The sequence below is a fragment of the Apium graveolens genome, chromosome 5 (genome assembly GCF_009905375.1).
Source record: "Apium graveolens cultivar Ventura chromosome 5, ASM990537v1, whole genome shotgun sequence".
NCBI lineage: Eukaryota > Viridiplantae > Streptophyta > Magnoliopsida > Apiales > Apiaceae > Apium > Apium graveolens.
In genome coordinates this window covers 307,634,288-307,659,672 of record NC_133651.1, presented here as the reverse complement: position 1 = coordinate 307,659,672, position 25,385 = coordinate 307,634,288, and the positions used below count along the sequence as shown (strand labels likewise).

General features: G+C 33.0%; 2 protein-coding genes across 4 annotated transcripts; one reads left to right on the top strand and one right to left on the bottom strand.

The window, feature by feature from the left end:
• The first annotated feature begins 580 nt into the window (after positions 1-580).
• LOC141661195 (uncharacterized) lies at positions 581-1,345 on the top strand. The gene has a single exon (XM_074468178.1). It carries the CDS (start codon positions 581-583, stop codon positions 1,343-1,345), a length of 765 nt encoding a protein of 254 aa, XP_074324279.1.
• A 5,823-nt stretch (positions 1,346-7,168) lies between these two features.
• On the bottom strand, positions 7,169-11,345 carry LOC141659346 (actin-related protein 2/3 complex subunit 2B). 3 transcript variants are annotated; one of them, XM_074466157.1, is made up of 10 exons: positions 11,198-11,345; positions 10,476-10,542; positions 9,945-10,152; positions 9,549-9,712; positions 8,516-8,629; positions 8,277-8,409; positions 8,112-8,203; positions 7,982-8,038; positions 7,804-7,852; positions 7,169-7,426 (listed from the first exon to the last, which is right to left on the bottom strand). In XM_074466157.1, the coding sequence occupies exons 1-10, from the start codon at positions 11,254-11,256 to the stop codon at positions 7,239-7,241; spliced, it is 1,131 nt and encodes a 376-aa protein (XP_074322258.1). In that variant the 5' UTR covers positions 11,257-11,345; the 3' UTR covers positions 7,169-7,238. The 3 variants fall into 3 exon arrangements, with proteins under 3 accessions (XP_074322258.1, XP_074322259.1, XP_074322260.1); XM_074466158.1 differs by having other exon boundaries at positions 8,516-8,593; positions 11,198-11,344; XM_074466159.1 differs by having other exon boundaries at positions 7,289-7,426; positions 7,959-8,038.
• Positions 11,346-25,385: the final 14,040 nt, after the last annotated feature.

The following is a 25,385-nucleotide window of genomic DNA, read 5'->3' as shown; positions in this document are numbered from 1 at the left end:
AATGAATGCATTGAAAAGATTGTTGAGTCAGAGGCAACAACACAGTCAAGAAGAGTCTGAAATCATGAATACCATGGTGACCGAAGCGACAATGGTGATGGACTTCATCGATACTTCATATGAAGCAGAAGGACGCGGCTCACGGCCTGACAAATCTCCCAATCATCATAGACAAAGGCTATCGAGAGGAAAAAATCTCATGGAAGATTATTTCGTTGATCGTCTAATATTCAGTGAGGACGACTTCCGTCGGAGGTATAGAATGCGTCCTCATGTTTTCAATCGCATCATGACAAGTCTTTGCACTCAAGATTTCTACTGGAATCAAAAAGCATATGCAATTGGATTATTGGGGTTGCTACCTCAACAAAAAATAACTGCATTATGAATGTTAGCTTACGATGCAGCAGCTGACCAATGTGCTGAAATATGTAGAATGGGAGAATCAACTACACTGGAGTGCATGAAAAATTTTTGTCAGCAAGTGGAAGGACTCTTTGGTGAAGAGTACCTTCGTGCTCCAACACCTGCAGATTTAAGAAGGCTTCTAGCTAGGGGCGAATAAAGGGGATTTCCAGGTATGATTGAAAGTATCGATTGTATGCATTGGGAGTGGAAGAATTGTCCAAGCGGATGGGGTGGGGCTTATAGTGGCCGAAAAGGACTCCCTACTATCATTCTAGAGGCAGTCGCTTCCTATGACACTTGGGTGTGGCACGCTTTTTTCGGTGTGTCTGGAGCTCAAAATGATACTAACGATCTAGGTCAGTCTCTCGTGTTTGATAAAGTCATCGCAGGAAATAGCCCAACAGTGGTATTTCACGTCAATGGTAAAAGATACAACAGTGCTTATTATCTTGCTGATGGGATTTATCCTAGGTATTCAACATTTGTAAAAACTATATCAAATCCTGCTACACAATCACAAAAGTTGTTTCCTAAGAAACAGGAGGCATATCGCAAAGATGTAGAGAGGTGTTTTGGTATCTTGCAATCTCGATGGGCTATTCTTCGTCACGGTGCTCGGATGCATAAGAGTTCCACACTTAGAAGTATCATGATGACTTGCATCATATTGCATAACATGATAGTTGAGGATGAATTTGTGGAAGATGAATTCGTAGAGTCTGTAGAAGAAGATCTAATGAATCCATCAGCATCACAAGTTTCTGATGGACCGGTAGATTGTAATGGAGTTCAAATTCCTTTTGCACCAGTACAAAGAGATGGAAGAAATCAACAAGCATTTTGGGATCGTATTGAGAACTTGGAATTAGCTTACATTCATACAATGCTTCAAAATGATTTGGTGGAGCACAACTGGGCAATAGAAGCCAATCAATAGTTATAGTTGTCAAATTATTATCTTTTGAAATGTATGACTTGACAAATTGAATAAATTTTTTTTATTGAATTCAAAAGCAGTAAACATAGTTAAATTAAAAAATAGAGTACATAATTGAACAACTAAATCTAATCATAAAAATCATCGTCGAAGCTGTAGGATTTTATCTATCACAGAAGCATGGTAAAACAATTTTTCATGATATAAAATCCATATAATACGCATACAGATTGTGAATTAAATTGAGGGATCATTTCTAACCTTTAAAAGCGATCCAAGAACCACGAGCGGAGGTCCCTAGCAGCTGCTCCTCAAGTGTGAATCACTCCACTGGTATCCACCAAGAAATCGATGTAATGAAGGAGGAGGAGGTGGAGAGAATTAGGGTTTTTGTAAATTTTCAGGTTTTTTGGCAAAAATAGGGTTTATAATAGTATATTTATAGGCAAAATTTTCAGCTGAAAATTTTCCCATAAAATATTATTATTATTAACCCTTTATTATTCTCACTAATAATTAAAATACCTTTTAATTATTAATCCATTTTCTAAACACTTTAGAAATAATTCTCTCACTTGATTTGATTTCCAAAAATTAAATTCTTAATTAATAATATTAAGAACTTTTCTTAATTAATTTATAATCAATTAAATCTCATTTAATCAATTATTAAATTTGCCAATTAATTATTTATTTCATAAATAAATAATTATCAGCCATTATTAATTAATTCCTCCACCATTAAATCATTCTCTTTTATGGTGTGACCCTGTAGGTTCAATATTAAACCGGTAGTAGAAATAAATAATAATAAAACTATTTTATCATTATTTATATAAATTCTCTAATTCATTAAATATGATTAATTAATTAATCATATTTATTCTACATCATGAGAGATACTTCTCAGCATATCGCGACTATCTGGATAATACGAATTCACTGCTTAGAATACTAAGAACCTATTCAGTGAGTAGTTACCGTACAATCAATTCCTTCTACCCTGCAATGTCACGATTAAATACAAGACATGAAACTTGTGTCAAGCCTATCTTATTTAATCACTTGTTTTCCCATTCACTATGCTTAGTTCTATTTAATGTAAATTAGAAACTCCTTTCTAATTTCATTCACTCTGGCCAGAGATTCCTGAACTAGCATAAATGGATCAACATTGAACATTCTCTTCCTTCACTGGAAGGGGTAGATTCTTTATTGATCATACACTATCTTCGTGTAAAAATTCCTATACCCAGTAGAGCCCTTATAATTGTCCCCGGAGACTAAGAACTAAACCAAAGCATAGTTCAGTGTACACAAGATGACTATGATGACCTCAAGTCTAAGGATACTTGTACAACTATCACTATGTGAATAACTGCTGACACATGAGTGAACTCCATCAGTTGTTCAGCTGTGTGAGTCATGTTCAGTGAACTTATTCTATAATAAGCACCTACATACTAGCTATAGTGTCATCACACAAATGTCTATGAGAACAGACATCCTTCGTAATGAAGCAAGCATAGTATATACCGATCTTTGCGGATTATTAATTACCAGTTAATAATCCTACTACCATGAACTATTTGAGTTTAGAGTTATCATCTTTTAGGTCTCATTATTATGATCTCATCACAATCCATAAAAAGGTTTACTCTAAACTGTGGTATATCTTATTTAAACACTTAAAATAGATAGAGCCCGCAATAAAAACAAAACAAGTCTTTTATTAATATCAATGAAATCAAAACAGATTACATAAAAGTTATTCCTAAATCCTCATACATGATTGGACTTAGGACATATCTCTTTCAGAAGCGAGGAACATAAGCACCGCCGCTAGTAGTCTCATTCACTTGTTCCATGATCCCAACCTTCTTTCTTTTAAACCACTTTTTCGTATTAGGAGTCATTTGCGTAGTATTCATTGTCATGATCTTTGTTTGGTCCCTCAATTCTTCAATAGCCTCGTGTTTTGCCAATCTTTCTTCTTTCCGTTCCTCTAGTGCATCTAGTCTTGCCTGCCTTGTTTCTTTTCGTTTCTCAAGTTCTAAGATCTCCCTCGACATTTGTAGGGTTTCTTCATCTCTTTTGATGTTGGCCTCCACAAGTTGTTTTTGGTTACATTGCATATTACTAAAAATAGCTGTAGACATCTCTTCTTTTTTGGTCATAGCTTGTTTTCCTTTCTTTTTTGCATGTTTGGACGCTTTTACTCCCGACGGTATAACCGGACTAGACGGACTTTCTGTTTGTTGATTAGATACTGGAGTCGTGAAACCTTCTTCATCAACACAATCATCAGTATTCAAATTAATTGGTGATTTCATTTGTGTTGGAAAGTTTCATTGAAATGGAGGAGAACTTGTGGGAACGTCTACAAATTGAGGATGTGCTGCAACTGCTTCATAACATTCTCATTTGTCAAATGGCTTATTCATCTCCTTAAAATATAATCCTTGAGCTTGAGTTGTCTAAATAAAATGACAAATTATGCATATTAAGTTAACACACAAATAATATATAACATACTAAAATAATAATAAAAAATTCTTACATCATCCACCAAATTGGTTCTGCTTGCACAATGTTTACTAACTTGATTTTTGGCACACTGCCATTTTTTTAGTTCTCTCTTCAACGGTGTCCAGTGTGAGTCAAGATCAACTTTTGAACGAGGTTCGGCATGAGGATTTTCGGGAGTGCCACACCAATTTTTTGCATAATTCTCATGAATTCGCCCCCATAAATTATTTCTGTTTGAATATCGACCGGTGATCGGATCAACAGATTGTCGAGCCCACGAAACACATAATTGTAAATCTTCTGAAGGGAGCCAATTAGTACCCATAATATGTATAAAAATATGAAAGAAAATGAGATTGAAAAGTTAAGAATATGAGTACTATAAAATTTTATGTAAAAAATGAATACAAAAGATGTCATATTTATAAGTAAAAATATTACCGTTAATAATTAGAATGTTATATATCTAAACGTTAATATTACTGTTTGTAGCCGTTGTAGCTGCCTGATTATTTTACCTACTTTAATTATGTAAATGAGGCGGGGCCCATCAACTGATGCCCATCAGTTACTCTAATTATTAAAGTTTGTATTGATGAATCAAAGTTCCTTTAACAATTGATGGTTCAATACAATACAATATGGGGTGCATGTGATTACTCTATCAATTCATTAATACAATCAATGAATCAACTAAAAACATTGTTGCAGTGCATATGCTCTTATCATTATCGATTCTCATTCTCACGGTATATCCAAACACGCCCTTTACTCATCTAAGTACCTATCTTCCGATTACTGGACTAAAGATGTTCCGCGGTGAAAAGAATGCCAGCGGTGAGATGCTACATTTTGATTCTGACCTTCAAAGAGATTCGGTCAATAAAAATAAATTAAAATTTATCTTTATGTGTCATACTAATATACATTTGTAGGCTTGTAGCAATGTACTAAGGGTCTAAGGGTATAAGGGTCTGTTTGTGTACGACTTATAAATTACTTATAACTTATAAGCCCGTAACTATTTATCTCAGATCATTTGCCAACCCAACTTATAAGTCGAATTTACAACTTATAAGATGATAAATTGAATGTTAGTAACGATGTAATTTTTCCTAACATATTTTGATTTTTCACTTTTTTATTAATTTTAGTTTTTAAATATATGTTTTTAAATGTTAGATTAATTTAAAATTTATGAATTAAGATAATAATATTTAAAAATTATTTAGTTTAGTTCATTTAAGTTAAAAAAAATATGGCTTATAAGTAAAATTAACCAAACACTTACATAACTGATAAGTATTCATCTACTTATCACTTTTAAGTCAGTTATTAATTTTAAATTATAAGTTACTTACTTTAATATTTCCGAAACGGGCACTAAGTAAGGGTGCAGTGAAAATATATACCCTTTAACTTAAAACGTCTCATGTCGAGGAGTGCTAGGTATACGAAATTTTATATAATAAAATTATATAAAACATGACAATTGATATAAGTGTGTTTTAATTGATATTGTTGATGTGAATGCATAGGTACATTCCAATTAAAATCCACCACATGTCATTTTGTACCAAATTCTCTATACCAAACATTGTACTTATTATGTCAAACATATTTTAGTCGAAATTTATACATAAAATTAACATTTTGACCTCACCCAAATAAAATTTATGTGCGAAATATTAAAGTTATTGATATTTTTAAAATTTTGACTTTCTGACTACACCCCTACCTATATAAGTAGGATATAAGTCGGATGCTACGAAATCCTGCGTATCCTGCATAAAATGTCATGTACTATATAAGTCGGTACCTATGAAATCTTGCATACAAATCATAAAGTATATAAATGGAATGCTATAAAATCCTGCATAAAATGTCATGTACTATTATAGTTTGTAGATAAGCATTTTTTTTTGCTAAATAAAAAAAATCTATTGCAAGAGGCAAAAGACAGGATAAGAGGGGCATATCCCAATTGAGAACAACTAGCTAGGCAGGCACAGTTAACAAACGAAGCTTTAAAAACCAAACAAGGTTAAGTACATATTAAAGGATATAAGCATTGAAGGATGCACATATTAAAAAAGCAAGGTTTAGTTATGTGTACCTGAGAGTGTAAAGCCCTGCTTTTCCTTTCAGCTGATTCAACTGCTTGATCGACATTCTTCCTCACTCGCTGTGATCGAATCTCCTTCCGACGCGTACATGCATCACACTATCAGCACTGACTAACTGTATAACTTACTACAACTCTTCATGTCTCAATTAAAGTCCCTTCATGGATCTGCTCTTGTTATTGTGGTGATTCCAGACTGGTTGCATACAACTCTCGCTACAAATTTGGTTCCGGAAGCAATTCTTCAAACTAGAATTGTTAAGGTTCATATTGCAGCTAAGTTCAGTATTTAGTAGTATAGTGGAAAGATCATCCTTCTCATGAAGCTACTTGGATATTAGCTGCAGCCTCAACAAATTTCTTTCAGTTTCCATTCTACAATTTTTCAAGAACATGGAGGGTACAATAAGATTTAAAGTTTAATCTAAATGAAATGTTAAACTACTAATAAATCAACAAGTTTGCTAATCAACTTTAATTAATTTCAGTACCCAAAATTTTAAGCTATGTTTTCTTTTCTCTGCTTTATCTCTGTCTTTAACATACTAAATGAATTATAAATTAGATTTCTTTCCCGGTAATTCTATATTCAACTGGTTTGAATTTCTTTCCCGGTAATTCTGTATTCAACTGGTTTGAACTACAAGCACTCCATGCCGCAGACCCTAAAATCTTGTTGTTTTAACTTGCACAGACTTGAATATACAATGACTTGAATATACAATTTATTTATTTTGTATATTTTTTTAAAAATAATTACTCAATTTCTAAAAGTCATCTATGACATCAAAATTGTAAAAATACAATCAGTGTACTTCACATCTCTTTCATCATCCTCACTAAATTTCACTCTTCGATCAACTATCTTTCTCTTTATATAATTTGATTATAAACTCTGAGAGTGGCTTGATTTTAACATATTTCATAGTATGTTTTCACAAATATCTTATAATTTTTTTATTCCTAATCTGCCACATATTGTAATATTGTTAAAATTTTATATTAAAAAGACATGTTATTTGAAAGTACATTTTCCAACCTATGAACTCTAGATACTAAGGTTAATTTTCATGGGAATTCTATGACACATTTAGGATAACTTTTATGTTCAAATCCAGCATCAAATTTAGATGAAAATGTTGGAAAAAAGACTCTTGATGTTCTCCAAGTATGATGAATAGAAAATTTTATTTAGAATAATATCACTAAGTACAACTCTTTTTGGACATTTGAGTTCTCTTATCGTAGTTTTGTGTATCGTTTTACAGAAGAGAATGTAGGGATTCTCAACCATCGTCTGCGAAATCGATCCAATCCATGTATTTTGATTTTAGACCGGAAATGCTTCATCTGTTTTTTGAAGTTGAACCGTTTCCTAAAGAACCTGGATCTTGAAAAGTTAATCAGTTTCCTCTTGTGTTTATGTCCTGCATTAGATTTATTTTGTTTAGTCAGTGTTAATGAACTGCATTCGAAACAAACAAATGAATGTAGGCTTATGTAGCTAATTCCTCATAGTTCAGCTGTTGGGCTTGCTAAGCATGCCTAACTTCACATTAATCTGCCCCTCCCACAAACGATAAACGATGTGGGACAACTCCTAACATCAGCTGCAAAAACAGTCTGATACTAAGCACATCCAAGATTTTCGATGATTAAGGGGCAGAAAAGAATACAAAACCAAGGGCAGAATTATGATTCTCTTCTAAGGATCCAAATTAAGATATTTGGAAAGACAATTTGTACTAGAATCGTGAATTGTGGATAAGAACTCAGCTTGTGTAACATATGAAATGAGACATACCTTGGGCCTTTATGATATGATCCTCTTCTGTGGTTGCTTTATGCAGGATCTGTAAATTTTAACACAGATACAACAATACATTATTAAGGTTCACAGTTAGTAGATGCGTGCGAAATGTAAAATGGATGAATGATTGAATGAATTTGGGCGAGTACATTGCTGTCCATGGCTTGTTTACCTCAACTAAGCTTTCCATTCGTTTTCTCATCCGTCTTTGTATGAAACCTCTTGTACTCTGTCAGGAAAACACATGAGAATCCAACATCTTACCATGTTGTCTGTATATGAAATTTTTGAGGATATTTTACCTTAACATAATATTTTAGAAATGCATAAAAGTTCAAGAGGCTCCAAACCATCTTTTCCAGTTTCTTGCCTTCGACATGTCGTGAGGAAATTTCTGTTAAACATGTACTGTTTCTGTTAGTATACTACAGTTATTGCATTAAGTTGAAATACTGTGGAGTTTATACCGAAAGAAACAAAGCCTCCATTAGTACTCAGTTCTTCAATAGGCTCTCCTCTTAACTCAAGTGGTGGAATGGGTGACCAGTGGCAAGGAGGTGCTTTAGCAAAAGCTCCTGAACTTCCAACATCCATGAGTTCCTATAAGAGAGAATTGATTATCTCCAGGTATTCCATGAAAGAGTTCGGTTTCTACTTGTAATTTCTTAACTATTTATTAGAATTACGATCAATATTGATTACAAACCTGAAAGAAAGATGTTGCTATAATCACATCTGAATCTTCCTTAAAACGAATTGGAAATATTGTGATTACACTTGCTTCCTGTAAACATAGAATACCTTCACTTAGATGTTGAGCCTGCAGTAGATCTCGATAGTTTTATTTGTGAGCACGAAGAATTTGAAATATTTTTTCCCAGTTCACATTATATGTAAGGTGAATGACCGGTGAGTGCTAATCAAACAAATTATGTTTGATATATATCTGTCTGCATCTTATGTAACAGTGTCTGCTTCCAAATTCACTTTGCAGTTAGAAAAAAGTTCAAAGAAAATTACTGAAGATTTTCTGCAGGCGTGTCCCTGAGTTTCTTTAAGACATAAGAGGAGAAGAAAATGATCAATATATTGTAGCTTCTTTTCTCTCTTGTTCTCTCAACTTGTTTTGTTTTCTTTCCTTATAACTAAGGAAGGAACACACCGTAAAAGATTATGTTCTCCTTCTCTGATGCATTCTCACAGCTTATGCCAATTCTAAAATAATATGTCACTGCCAGAGTTCTCGTCTTCAGTGTTATGTTTTCATATCTTACCAGTAGCAAAGTATATGTCTATCAGGCTATTTTACCATTTATATGTTTTTAACATAAACCAACTGCTGTTTGAAGTGTAAAAAGCTGTTTTAGTTTGCATGGTCTTACTGCTTAAAAGAACTCATTAATCATTTAAAAATATTAATCTGGTTGAGACTAATTTTCTTATCTAATCTTGCTCAAGTGCTAGAACTTTCTGCTATGTCTGTCGAGAAATTGAGAATATGTACTTGCAAGTTATTGTTGTATTATTCTCTGCAGGGTGCAAACATGATTTACTTGCTATTAAGTTCAATAACTGCAAGCACGCACTAAAATTTCCCGATAGACATACTTATATATCAAATTGCAGTGATTGATCGACATATCTCTAACATTCAGTGATTGCTGATAGAATTTTAACTTGGAGTTCAGCCAGACCGAGAGCTTAAAAAGTTTGCAAGAGATCAGCTTGTTTAAATGTACCTGCTTGACAACAAAGAAAGGCTCCTTCGGATGATAGACAAGTTTGATTGGTCTGTATGGACCTAGAGATACTTGAGAGTTGACATTTTTTAGCATTTCCTTCAGCTGAGAGCTAAGTATATTTGCTTGTACTGAGGAAATTTCTGTTATCACCTTCTCGGCCTCTGAAAACATACACACAACATGCTGATGTTTGCGGTTTCTTAATCTCAACAAACAATCAAATGGGGAAAGAACAATAATGTGGACATGATAAAGGTTTTTGATACCAATGACAGAAATGCAGCTGCATCTTTCAGTGTGCATTTTTAATTTAGGGTATGGGAAAAAAGAGAAACTTGTTTGTGAGGACCAAAATAAATCTGTCAGCGTTAAGCTCGTGTCAAGGTTACATACCTTTCTTCTTTGAAATTTTGCCAAGGTTAATTTTAAGAGTCAGCTGGAATCCTTCTCTAGCAGGTTCTTCTAATTCCACGACATCTGAATAAATCCTGTTATGCAACACTGTTGTATAGCGGGGAAGTCCATATGAAAGTAGGATCCCTTGAGATAGAAGTGGAGTCGATATGGACAAGTAAGTATGCTGCGGATCTGATGCTGAAGACTGGTGATCATTATATATGGCTTGTTAGAAATACTTGAATCTATACTTGGACACAAGGTGATTTTTTAAAATATTGATTCTGAAGTTGTTTATATCCTACTCTTTTTTACAGATTTGTCAACTTTCATTACAATTTCTATATCTTATTAGAATTTATGTTCTGCAGCTATGATACGTGAGAAAAATATATTACGCTTGAAACCTCTAAAAGTAGAAAAATCTGGGGATGTTTTCGTACCCCTCAACCACCAAAAATGTTAACAGACAACAATAAAAACCGCAGTGAAATGGGCGTTAAATCTTGGGAATGCCTAATCTCATACCTGAATGTGATATTCCACAGATCCAAATTCATGCAAGCAATGATCAACTTCAATTGGATTCTCAGCACTACAGTAAAGAAACAGTAGATTGTATAATTCTGTTAATATGTTCTGCAATATTTGAACTGTGTACATCTAATATGCTCTAATGATAATTTAAGTAAATCTGGTAAAATTCTATTCGCTGAGTCTTAAAGCATTCTGAATTTTGATGTATCAGCTCTTCTAGTTACTTCCATAAAACATATTCGAATTTTGATCTTGTGCTTGTATCTGCCTTTGTTCCTAGATGTTTTTATAATTTCATAATCTGCATTTCAAGATCTTTGTTATTCATTACGATACTCACCTGGCAATGCAAAATTGGTATAGATGTGTTCTCTGTAAAATGGTTGTCTAAATTGTTTTTTAACCAAGATGAGCCAATTTATTTGGCAACAGAATTCATAGCTGTGAAGTGTGAACCTAATATTGATTTTTCTGCTTATCATAAAGATTTTGAAGACAGAAAATCGACTTTCTGGTAATGCAGCTGCTAACATTGAGAGTGCATATGCTTTGTCTGATATAGGAAGAAACTACCATGCAAATAAGGTTACAGCAGTGATAAATTCATAGCTTGTCAAGTTTATTATACATAGTTACATTTTGCTTGCTTCTAAATTTGAACTACTGAAAAATATGTCTTTTTCAACCAATTGATATAATGATCAGATGCTTACCGATAGATCTTGAGCAAAATTTCCTTCAGTGCTGGTGATGCCTTCTCAAAGCTCGCCATATTTTATGAGCAAACCAACCTTCTGTGTTCCTTTTATGTGAGTTCTCTGTGTGTGAAGATTCCAAATATGTTGGTCTGACAATGTGGAAATGTATAAAAGAGCAAGATCAGTTATCTTGAGTAAAATCTAAGTCCTGGGGATAGTGGTGCAATTATTTTGTCAAGTTTAGAAGCAATTTACCTACCTACATTCCCACGTACAAACCCCTCACTTAGCTTTGTTTCAAAGATTCACAATATCATCACTACTTACTCTGGCAAAGTGATAATTCAACTTTTGAACATGTTAAAATTATTTATTACCGAACATACATGACATGACATATTAGTGTGACATGCCAGTTTGGCTGTGATTGCATATAATCTTTAGCGTCACCACCTTTCTGTTCATCAAACATCTCCTTATCAAACCACTTTGCTTCAATTTTTTGTTTCATAGTTTGTTCAAACAATGTTTGCTTTATTTATCCTTCACTTTCTCTGTTTGGTGTAAAATTGTTTCTGTTTAACCTGTAGAAGTAACATCTACAGTTTTCTAGCTTTACATTCAAAATTTTGATCATTTTGGATCCGGGGATTTGTATTTATTGATTTTAAGAATTGGGTTGTGGTGAATTTTGGATTTGCAGTATGCTGCTGATAGTGTTTCATTGATTCACATTACTGGTCTCATGATTTGTTGAAATTTTTGGTGAACATTTTGAGAAGCCTCAGGGGGGTTTAATAAAAAGTAATGGGAATGATTTCAAGAGTGACCGTGGTGATCTTAGGAATGAGACGTTGTCCAATGTTGACTCGAGAACTAGTTTACACAATGTGGAGAGAAAGGTGGTGGAGAAGGATGAGATTATTTCATTGGTTACCTTCTCGATCGGAAACCACAAAGGAAAGTCATGTGGAATGATAGTTGCAGGAATCAGCTTGCAGAAGTTCTGTAATATCAACCGAGGTATTTGTTCTTTGTCTAGTGCACCGTATTCTTAGTTTGAATGTGCTTGACTAGCATGGATGTCCACTTCGCGTGCCGTTGATTTTTTAATAAATTAAGAGGACAATCAAGTGATTACACAGAACTTTTTTTCGAAATTAGGAGTTTGGATGCGTAATGTTATTTTTTTACGAGGATGACCAGGAAATGGAAGAAGGTTAAATGAATGAGATTACATTATTGTGAAAACTGTTTAAAAAGTATTGAGTACGACGATTTTGTATCTATATTTTTTTTTGCTGGAGTACTCCCACTTCTTTGTTATTTTTGGTCCGTAATGGAACTTGAGAATGAAATAAGAGTGATACAGTAGTAGTGCTAAACATAAAGTGGTATGTGTAGTATATGGTTAATGTCATAACACAACTTATGTGGGAATCAATTACCAATTTAAAGCATTTCGTTATACTTGAAAACCATAAAATTCATTACATAATAGTTTAACCTCCTCACTTTGAAGGTTGGAAGGAAAAATAGAAGCATGGGGACATAGAGTTTCACATTGTACAGGATGCAAAATGCAAGCAAAATAGAGTGTGGAAATTATTAGAATACGATTCTTTGTCCTCTACTGGTTTCATGGATTGGGTTTCTGTTTTGTTGCTGGAGACCGAAAGGTAAGATTTGACATCATATCCAGGTGGTAGCTGCTGGTTGATTCCTGTAAAAGGCAGTCAAGCGAAGAATGATATTTAGAATATACGTTGTTTAATACTGACAGGGGAAGGTTGGGGTGTAATGCCATACCGTTGCTGTCTGTTGCTGCATAGAGGCTGTGGCCTCTGTTAGATATTGGTTTGGATCGATGAAGGCTGTGCAAATATTTGTTGCGAAGTATGTTTTGGCCTTGTCCAATACATTAAATTCCTTTATGATAAGTTTGATGGTGTATTTCTTGTTAACCAATGCTTTCAACTCTGAAGGGAACGACTTATCTTCTCCCATCTGAAAGTATAGTAAGAAGTTAACGGTCTTTGGAATGAGGCATGAAATCATAGGTAAAAGTATTAGATGTTACCTGTTTGAGGAGGTGGACAGCTCTTTTTCCAACGACAGCTCTTACCTGCTGGTCGTTCAGTATGATGTCAATGCAACCCGTGTTATCTGATGCCTTTACAGTTACCTTGAATCTATGTATATTGAAGAGGCCGAAGAAGGTATTAATTTGTTTTCAAATGTAGACATAAAATTCTGTGGGGGAGAAGTTTGTAATCTGTCACTTACATCTTGTCGGGGCAAGGCAGGATACGATTGCAATGCATACAATACCATTGATCTTCCTCAAATTCTATTTCTCCAAAACATTGTGTGCAAATTGTCTTGTACCATGGATCAGTCTTTTCCACCGCAGTGATAATGAGGTGTGCACAAATTTGTCTCTGCAAGTACATAAACTGTAATATTTAACGAAGAAAGAACTAGTACTTGTTTAGGTTTGCATTACCATGATGTATTCCTTCCCCAGGCTTATAATCCTCGCAACATTAAACATTTCCACCGCTGCATGTTTGTCCATTGCATACAATTCTTGTTAGAAAGCAGGCTGTGTCAATCTAATGATATTTGGCGAATGTTGAAATTGTTAGATGCATGACATTAGTGTAAGGATTATGTCAATCTAATTTCTTTACTTACTTCTGTCTTAGCTGCATCACAGTGTAATGATTGTAGTTGATATAACATTGAGTCCCCCCTACACTTGAAAGATCGACTTGATCTTGGAAGGGAAACATTTGTTTACACATGCACAATGTATATAGAGAAGCATCAAAAAACGTAAAGAGGTTATGGATTCATCAATAGACGGAATAACTTACTACTTTCATACCATTCCACAATCCTACTCGGCTACTTGCAATAATCAGTATAGTAGGTTTTTCATGAACTTCTTTCATCTGTTCATCAAACATTTCAGCAAATGTATCCCAGAAAGTGACATTGATTGAGGACCTACGCATTATTTCCGGGATATTTGACGATTAAGGACGAAAATAACCTAAAAATATGGAAATAAAACGTAGAAGGAAAATGTAACCTTCCATCGGTGAGTATTAGCTTAACTTGCTTCTGAGCATCATTGTATTTGTTAACCAAATGTGTGAGTGGCTGATAAAATTTCACAATTCCAATTATATCTGTGAATACAATTATTTGAAATTGTTAGTTTCAGTTCAAGGTTTACATGTTAAAAACATTTATTTATTGATTTCACCTGCCAAGTGAGTTGTTTGTTTTGTAAGCTCCATCAGCTCGCTATGATCGTAGAAATCAAAAGCATTATTTTCAATAATACATGTACTTTCCTGAATCTCTTTAATTTGGGTGTCTTTTGAGAAAACCAACTGCACATCATTTGCGAGGCATAAGAACTTGTCATCGGGTTTGTATGCCTGAACAACAAACTTCCTAATGATATAGCACTTGCCCACAGTGAACTTCTCTCTTAGCGCATCATCTGCGTTTCCAGGGATGAAAGCATGTATCCTGCTATTCGGGGGGGGGGGGGTTTGCAGAAAATGGATATTATATTCTGCAGCTATATGTATAATAGTAAAAGTTCATAACATACTTTACCTTGTCATCTAAGAGAATGATGTTGAAACTTTTGAAAATCTCGCCCTTTCTTGTAGCTCCTCTCCAGAACCTTGTAACTCTTACTCTGATTTTCCAATTAAACTTCCCAACTTTGAGGCTAGTTAGGTCGTTAAACTTTGCTTTGGACATGTTGCTCTTCACAGGGTAGGTACAATGCTCAATTGTTTGGTGGTTGAAAGTTCTCTGCTGTAAATAACTTTCATTATAGTCAGAGAAGCATAATGTGTTATGTTTAACACCTACCACCATTTGCACTTATATTTGATTTGATAACAGCATTTACTTACCCACAAATGTAAATGATGAAGGAAAATTTTATTTATTTTCCTTTATATTTGATTGTGGTGTGCTTTTAAATTACCTATTTATTTTTTCCAAATGGCAAAAATGAACAATTGTTCTGTCACACTTTATCTTTTATAGCTTGTAGCCGTAGGTGGATAATTTTACAAATCTTGTATTCTTGTAAGGTGTTTGTAATGTATGGTAATTTCTTTGTAATTACTTGTTTGGCGTCAGCAATATGGGCAACTACTTCTTTCATATCTTATCATAATTAAATGCATTCAATTACAACTGATGTTCTTAACAAAATAGATAATGACATTGTCTGAATAGTTACAACTGCAAACATTGGCTTTACGTAGACAAAATTCCCCATGTAAATGAATCCCCCGAGTCTCTTCACTTAGCCTTCTTTTTCTAGAGAAAGTTTATTGATGGCCAGACAACAAAATTAGGGATATTATAACATGTTGTCAAATGTCAAATTCAGGTTACATACTTTGTCTAATTTAGACTCCTTCTTAATCTGACCTTCTTCATCAAATGGCACTGGTGCGTGGAGTTTCCTTGCTCGAACCTTCTTGCTTGTAGATTTGGCTGTGTTCAGGGCTAGCATTAATGTATCTTCGTTCAGTGATACCTACATGCAAGAAGGTAGTCATACATTAGACATTTTTTAAACCTATATTGTACTTTTCATGCTAATCTCTTACATTCATAGCTGACATTTCATTTGTCTCAACAGTTTGGTTAGAAGACGGAGTGAAGCTCCCACCAGATTCATTTTCGTTACCAATTCCAGTAGCTTCGTACACTTCTGAAGCTTTCATGCCATTTTCCTCTTTAATGATGACTGTCATATTGTATTTCTGCTTCTCAAACATTCTAAAAAATGGCGGGAATTGTTGTTCTCCCAGTTCCTACACGTGTAAATGACTGGTTTCAGTATAATGTATGTATTAGTTTACAAAATTATTGCAGCACAATGTTGGAGGTTAACCTCTTTGTCTGGAGAATACAGATCTTCAACAGTTATCTGTGAAATTTGAGCTACGGCTGCGTGAGGTAAAACTATTGTCAACGATCCAGTGTCATCCGAGCATTTTGTTTCCAACCGAAAACTGTATTACAAACAAACTGATTATGCATGCAATAACTGGTCAATGTTCATAGTATTGTAAGTTAATTACTTGTCATATTACCTTCTTCTGGGATGTGGTATGATCCTCTTACAATTTTGACATTTGAATTTGTCAACTATGAATGGAACTTCAAGGAGACATCTTGTGCATTTTGTTAGGTACCAATTAGCATCCTCATTAACCTTATCAATCACAACTTCACACATAACTTCCCTCTAAAGAGGAATATCATAAGTTAGTTCCTCTCCAATGACAATGACAATACCACCTAAATAATTACATTACCTGAATATGTGTTTCAGTTAACAGAGTAATATCTCTCACAGTTAGTGTCTGTTTGGTGTCTTCTTCATCAACATCAGACATTTCAGTCATTTTATCGCATCTGAAGGCATTGTAAAGCATAAATAGGAAGGTATATTATATTTTCTAAATTTTCCTAAGTAAAAAATTAACCTGTTTATGAGGTCATCAACACTGTAATGACCGGGATTGATAAAAAGTCCTTGTTGCAGGGTAGTTTGTAAGGTGTGCTCTGCCTATATCCGTAACGCATATTATTACTCAACATTTTAACTTAATTACGTAATACAAATCATTATGAGGGTGCCATTACCCGTACCTTCATACGAACTCACTCTAGCATAGCTAATAATAATAATAATAGGTTCTTTCTCCTCAAGTTGTTGCAGAGCTTTGTCAATTATAATTCCAAATTCGTCAAACAAAGTGACAGACACGCAACACCCACGTAACGAAAATCTGCTTAAGTAGGTAGCCCAGTATGTAATTACAAAAAACACTAACACATTGTTGAATTAGAAGACAAACCTCCCATCTACCAAATCAAATTTCAGCCTTTGTTTTTCCTGACTATTTTTAGTCGAAGTAATGAGGGGTCTTCGGTTCTTCAAGTAACCAACCATGTCTAAAATTAAAAACATTTTAGTAGTAATAGGCGTTGTTATCAATTACAAAAATAGTATAGCATCCATACCTACTAAGAACCTATTGTCTGTTGCAAGTTTCTCAATTTCAGTCATGTGGAAAAGATCAAAAGCATATTTTTCAATTACTAATCCCGACTCAGTTGCTCTGCTTAATTTTGTGTCCTTGGTGAAGAATATGTATTTTTTGTTTCTCACAGGGCGATATGTTTCGTCACCTAAAAAGTCATTCACTTTAAAGTTGTCAACTATGTAACCTCCTTCAACCAAAGGGCAAGTCAACTCCGTACAATATTTTGTATTTGCAAAAGCGTGAATTCGATGGTTCTGCATATTGTGAATCAACATCATATTAAAAGGTGTTGTGGAAGTGAGACATGTAGTCCCCGGTTGTAATTATGATGTGGTACTTACCATATCATCGATGAGAAGCATATTAAAACCCCAAAATTCTTGTGTTTCTCTGTTCATTCCTTTCCACAGCGCCTGCACTCTTACTCTACATTTCCAGTCATAACTTGAGCTATCCACATAACATAAATTGTCGTAGTAGGGTAGATCCATTTGTAGGAAACTTATTGCTTTAGTAGTAGGTACCTGCAGATGCGTTCAATAAATATTTTCAGAGGTCACTCAAGTAAGATAAATGAATGCAGAGTGTAAATGTCAGATTTAAAGATTCATACCTGATATGCTGCGAACTGTAGGCGGAGCTTTAAAAAGTCTTCACCTAACTTCTTAATGGTATATATATTTCTGGCTTCTTAATGGTAAGTAGAGATGTATGTACCCTTTACCTAATCATGATCTAGTTAGTGGGTAAGTTAGTACAGTAACACTACATGTCAGTTGGTTGAAGACTGCTTGAACCTGTGGCCAGTTATGGCATCGTACATGCTCCAACTTGAACTTAACTGATAGAGGGAGAGGTTTATACTTAAATTGAATAATATGTTATAACCTCATGGAAGTAAAATATGTTAAACACCTAGCTTTCAAATTATTGTAATATATTTCCAAAATAACCTATATCTCATATAAGTATAATATAATCAAAGTATTGATAATATTCTAATTTAATTATAGTAATATGTCTATTTATTTGTTTCATAACTTCGGTTGTTATTTTTGTAGTACCGGACATATTATTTGATCAAAATTAGATTCTATAAATTATTCATTCTGACATTATAAAAAAAAATCAAATTTAATTTACGTTGCACACATTTTGTTCATTTATTTTAAACCAATGGTCAAAGTAATTTATAATGTTTGTACGTTGCTTCATCCAGTTCATTACGTGATTGTGTATTTTTTGAAATCCAAACACCATCAATTATATAACTAAACCATGTGTTAATGATGTATAGCAAATTGTAATTTATTTATTTTTTATTTTTAACTTTTTGAAAAACACAATACCAATCTTAAAAATCGGAGCTAATAAATTATTGTACTATTTGTCATTAATTTTTTTTATTAATTGCATAATGTTATTATTTAGAATTAATATTTCTAATTAAATCAGTTTCATTAAACTTATTAATTACTGCCTTGGGATATCTTAATTTAATGAAGGAATCTAAAACTACAATTTTGCATTAATCTTTAATTTCTTATGCACGTAGCCACATATTTTTATGTATTATTATATGTAGCATATAAAGTAATTTCCAAATAAGGCCTTTCGTAGTCGTACTCCTTACTAAAGGTAGTCAAACTATATTTCATACACGCTAAATAAATAAATTTAACAACACTTTCTTCATTAAGATGTTATGAAAATTATATCGTGTGACATAAAAATGTTACCATCTACATAAAATCTGTGACTATGAATTGGACCAAATAAATATTTCATATTGTAAGTTACGGGGCTGTGGAATCTTGGTTCCAACGGATTCAAATTTCTCAATTAAATCAAATATTTATATACATAGTTGATTAAAACGTATCGGTTGGACAACATAATTAAATTTCTTGTATAAACCAAATTCTGAAAATAATAGGAATTATGCTTTACTTTTAAATTACATCTTCGACATTAACATAATGATTTACCCAGTTCATAGCCAAAGTATTGCGGCTTTGGGTTAACTACAAAAAAAAAATTAAAAAACCCAATGTACATACGTTAATTTAACCAACCTATATGATTACGGTGAGTTAATATTTTTTTATTTTGTATACTAAATTATGTTTTCATTTAAAATTATGAAATCAACTAAATATGTTTTCATTCAGAATTATGTATATAGTTAAATTAAAAAATATATATATTAGGTCGTATTCATATCGTAGCGGCATATAAACTTTACAATATTTGTATATCTGTATTTGAATAAGGGCACAACATTACGGGAAAAAATGATTACTATTATTTAACAGACTATTTTATTGACATTACTGGCGCATTTATTGTACTTTTAAAATAAGGTAATATATTTTTTTAAAAAAATTCAAAATCATTAAGTATTATTTGTAATCAGTCAAATACTTTGATGAATTAATAAAGTTTATTTTTTTAATTAAAAATGACCAAATTAAATTAAAAACGTGACATTCATTGAATAGTCACACATGTTAGATACCGTGTATTGGTGAACGAATAGACAAACCATTGCATGTGTTACAACTAGACTATTCATCTACCCCAATACCTCTATTAAAGCAAACTGCATCAGACTGAAAACTGTTCATTCACCATCTCCTCTCACTCAAATTTCTTCTTCTCTTCCAAAACATCCATCAACAGAGCAATCATAGCAATGGCATCCGCTTCTAAGAACATGTGAATATCTTGACTTGTGCGTGTATATACATATGTAAATAATCACGTTTTCCTGAACTTTTAGTCCATTTATATGATTATTTAGCGTTTGCAACATGTTTTATGATTTGGTTTCCATGTCTTCTTCTTACTTCTTTGCCTGTCTTGTACACCCTTTGCCATCCTCTTCACTTATGCATGTTGATAAATATATAAATTTTCCAATTCCTCTGAACTTTTAGTCCATTTGTATGGTTATTACAATTTTAATTCATGTCTTGTAAGTGCTAAATCGGTTGGTAAAAGTCCGTAGTTTTACATTGTTCGGTTCTTTTTCAATACATGTCATATGCTTCCTTTCCCTATTATTTGAAATGACTTTTGGACTTCTAATCGTTTCATTTCCTGGTGTGACATTATTGCTGCACTTAGTTTTTTCTTTATTTTACTCCTATGATATTGCCTAACCTAATGTCTCCTCCAGTGCTAGCAGTTCGGATGAGTGCCAAAGTGCAAGATGTGAGAACCGTAGTTTTGTGAGATCGGAGAATAAGGAAAAGAGCATGACCAATCTCAGTGTTAACCTAGCTGCTGTCTCGAGGATGGTTGAGGCGCTGGGGGAGAGGCACATGCAGTTCAGTGGGCACATGACAGTGCAGCAAGAATAGTTTAACGCGGTGTTCAAGGCGCAGCAGCAGCTTCTACTTGAGGAGATTAGGCTACTGAGGATTGAGCATAGTGAGATTCGCAGGAAGATGAATGAGTGGTTCTGAATGACTAGCAGTTGGGATGGTTTCAAGTATGTTTATGTTTAATTATCTTCTAATTTTGTTTAATATATTCATGAACAATGGGGTTTTATTTGCATGTTAAGAACATTTCCCTTATGTAAGGAAGTTTCATGGTTATTATGCTGCTTACATTTCTGTTTTTTTAATGTGAATTTTGTTATTTTTTTTTCAATTTCTCTGCTAAGTGATTCAATCCTCTATTACCACCATAAAAGTTATGCTTACTTAACTATGATTACAGTAAACGGAACTTTAAAAAATTATAAATGGAAACAGAGTTTGTACAACCGTGTGTATGTAACTATCAGCAAGGGGAAGTCCAACACAGTGACGTAAGAAGTAATTGTACTTGGTAGGTAAAGATACTCAAGGTTTTGTACTCTGCATGATCCATTTCTTCATTAAAAGTTACCACTTGTGCTAAAGATACATGATGTGAATAGGTCATTAATACTCTGCAGCATCGAGCCACTCAAAGGAATGATGGATGATGTACTGCTAAAGGCGCTTGACGCCTCGGTACTCTTCTGCAGCTGCTGCTTCTGAAACAGCTTGTCTTCCACTCAAAACTCAACCTTCAATATGATGTATATATATTTTTTGTTATACATGTACTTGTATACATATATTTGTTAAAAACTTAGTTTGGGAGTTAAAAAAATTACTTTTAAATGAAATACTAAGGTCATATTACATCTAACAATTCGGTACTCTTATTCATCTCTATTTAGTTTCCTTGAAATATTGTTTATCAAATACAATTCTAACATGAAATTGTAACTTTTGAAAAAAATATAGTAAGTTCTGGCATAAATGGCCTCATTTTTTTTTCTCTTTTTAATTCCATACTAAATTGTATTTGATTTTCTTTTTTAGTTGAAGTTATAATATTTAGCAAACTTACACATTTGATTTAGTACATCAAAATTAAAAAATTTAAGGAACGAATATGTATTTTAGACATCGTTATTCAAAAATAGGAAATTTAGTTTATCCATGATGAATGTTACATTAATAAATTAGTGGTTCTGTCACTTTAGATGACAATATATTACACCCACTTAATTTTATATGATTACAATTTTTTAATTATTATCTTAATGTATTTATAATAAAAGGGGTGGGTTACTGAACTAAGTTGTAGGACAAAATGCCCAAAATCCAATTTCGATAACTTATTACATATATGTCATCATCATAAATTAATAACTTCTCAGTAAATATATATTCTTTACATTTTTTGCTAAATGTTATTATGTATATGATATATTTTTGTAACAAATTAAAATTTAGTTTTCACCTAAATATGATACAGTTCTTTAAGAAAACTATTTTCTAAATTTAAATGAAAAAATAGGTTTGGGTAAAGATTAACATATGATGTGAGTGCTCAAGTTGAAGAGCTAGTCAAAATTCGTAAGGCCAAAGTTTAGACACGTGAAATTACATGCGTAACAATTTCTATGGTTACATTTCTTTTTACTCCCTCCATCCCTATTTAGTTGTCACATTTCCTTTTATAGAAGTCAAATTGACCAATTTTTGACCGAAGATTAAACATTACTCTTATATTACTTAAAATAACTATAAATTATATATTAACGTAGATTAAATCTACTTTTCGGTGATGTATTTTTTTAATTTTGTTCAATTATAAAATATTAATAAATTTCAGTCAAACTTTAGTCAATTTGAGTGGGTCAAAGTCAAATGTGACAACTAAATAGGGACATAGGGAGTATTTATTATCTTGATGTATTTAAAATAAAAGGGTGGGTTAGTGAAGTAAGTTGTAGGACCAATTATCCAAAACCAAAATTTGATAAGTTAATAGATTTATTTAATCATCATAAAATAATAACTTCTCAGTAAATATATTTTGTTTACATTTTTTATTAAATTTAATTATATATATGAAATAGTTTTTTAACAGATCTAATTTTTGAATTCGAATGAATAATATGTTTGACTACACATTAACATATGTTAGTGCTCCATATTAATGACAGTACTCCATATGAGCAATTTATTTGAATATATTAAAAATTTAAATTATTGACAAACTTATTTTGCCCTTTAAGATGCATTAACCGACCTTCTTTGGGATAAAAATACTAATTCAAAGTAGTTCAAAAATTGTCAAATAATTGAATATTTTTTAGCGGGTTACAGATCGAGATTCTTATAATATGATATATTGTTAGGTTTTTATTTAATATAAATAGGTAAGTGAATTAGTATCAACGAATGATAATAACATTATATTATTTATCGAAATAATATAAATTGATATATGATTTGGGACGTAGATTTAGACCAAATGGAAGGCCATCTCGAAGACTGGCCTATTGGCCTAAATTTGGACCGATTTCGGTCCAAATCTACCCAGCAGTGGCCTATTGCCCTGTTCCAATTTAGGCCAATGAATAGGGTCGTCCTAAATTTAGGGCGACACTATTCACCGGCCTAAATCTTTTTAATAATAAAATATTATCTTTTTATGTTTTATATATTCGTTAGTTTGTTGATTGAATGCTATATATATATATATTAAATAGTTTTTAATTATATTTTTTAATTTTTAGTTATATATATAATAGTTACTTAATAAAAATATATAATGCAATATTATAATAATAGAATTTTAGAATCTAGTATTTGCGGTAAAAAAATTGTACACTCCTTCAAATCGATATGATAAGGGATTGAAATAATGTCTGACCGAATATATGAGTTAGTTAAATTCAATAAGTGCATAACATAATTTATAGTTATAAAAGAGCTCTACATTTTAATTAATTAAAATTTGAACTGAACCACATACAACCCAATTGCAGTTGCAAGTTGCAGTTATTGAACATGCAGGGGGAGAGCCGAGGGAATGGGGTTGTAGTGTATTTCACAAACTGAGAAAGGGGATTCTTAGGTTCTGATTGGTTCATTGCACATTGTTAGAGGTAAGAAGTTCTTTTCTTCAATCTTCAGTATTTGTTCATGTCTGCTGTAACGACCGAGAATTTTGCGTCGTAATTAAGAAAGTAAAGTATGTGTTATGTGATGAGATTATGTGATTAAGTGGTGATTATTTGTCTTATCTGTATACTAGAGTTAAGGAGCGTGAATAAAAACGTTCCAATTTAAATAGTCAGCTTAGAAGTCGAGCTGTGGTTTCGGGCCGTCAGGTAGAACGGAACCCGTCCTAGTATGAAAATTTAATAATATAAAATGTGAATTATATGTGAAGTGAATGAATAAAGTATTTCGTCTTAAGAGACGTGTTGATTGGCAAAGATAATGAGAAACATAATCGAAACGCTGAGCGTCGGGCCGTCAGGCCGAACGTGACCCGGTACGCGTAAAAGAGGATAAAGATTTAAGAGTGATATATTCAATGATCAGACCTGAGTCGTTATGTGACTATATGCGTGTGATTGCTTGACTGTGTGCATGACTATATGTTCTGTGTCAATTTTGTGAATTTTAAAGGAATTATGTGATTTAAGTAAAGGTTTAATTAACCTTCGTGCATTTTTATAAAATCATCTGAGATGGATAAAAACATGGGATTTGTCTTGTTATCTTCATAGAGGTCCTAGAGACTTTTTAAAAATAATAAGTGAATTTAATTGTTGGACCTTGCATTTTTAAATCGATTTTATGAGGAAAATATATTTATTAAAGCAAGTTTGCAAAATTTATATAAAATCAACCGTTCGCTCAAATTCTTATTATGAGTAATGGATAAAAAGCTAATTTCGAGACCTACGTGTTAAAGATTTTTATTCAAGACAATTTCATCTTCCCGAGAGAAAAATATTTTTACTTTGGATTTCGTTGCACTTAAGTAAAAAGAGAAACAAAATGCAAATTAAAAAGGGGGTTATTAGATTACCATTTTACCCTTGTTTGGTGGAGTATAAAACACTCCTTCCTTCCCCCATTTTCTTCTTCTTGCCGTGCACTCACTCTTTTCTCTCTTTCTCTCACTCTCACTCTCTTTCTCTCGGCAACTCTCTTTCTCTCTCTCTTTGATTTCTCTCGGTATATTGCCTATGCCTCTCTAATTCCTTGAAACACTCCATGAATCTTCATCCTTAATCCATACAAGATCTTTAATTCGTGTGCATATGTGTGTTTGTGCTTGCATGCCGTAGTGTGTGTGTGTGTTGGGTTCGGTTTCGAGCCAAGAACCGAGGGCTTGCTTGATTAGTTCATGTTCTGTGATTAACGTGCTGAAATCAGATTGCATGTGGTGTTGTTGCATTGGCTTTGTTAAGAAATCGGGGGTTTTTATGGTTGGACACCCTCGAATGAGGGCACCACCGTGAAGCCACCGCCACCGGTGATGAACTCCGGTGAACCGGTGGTGAGCTATGATGTTAAAAACTGAGCTCTAGAACCTTAAGATCACTTCTTTATGTTTGCATGTGGTGTTTTGATTGATAAGGCCGAATGTCCATTATTATTTTTAAGGAAATCAAGTTGATTATGGTTAAATGCATGATTTAATGATTTGATGTTAAGAAATAGGATGATTTGTGATTCAAGGAGTAAGAATATCAAGTTGCATGTTTTGTTTTTGAAAAAGGCCGAATGGACTTAATCTTTAAA

Bases quoted from the DNA above. Each gene is read 5' to 3' on its own strand.
- LOC141661195 (XM_074468178.1), top strand. From the start codon at position 581: ATGATTGAAAGTATCGATTGTATGCATTGGGAGTGGAAGAATTGTCCA.
- LOC141659346 (XM_074466157.1), bottom strand. From the start codon at position 11,256: ATGGCGAGCTTTGAGAAGGCATCACCAGCACTGAAGGAAATTTTGCTC. The intron at 10,153-10,475 runs GTATGAGATTAG...AATGATCACCAG, and splicing joins CTGTGGAATATCACATTCAG to TCTTCAGCATCAGATCCGCA. The intron at 7,853-7,981 runs GTAAACAAGCCA...TAAAATTTACAG, and splicing joins GAATGGAAAGCTTAGTTGAG to ATCCTGCATAAAGCAACCAC.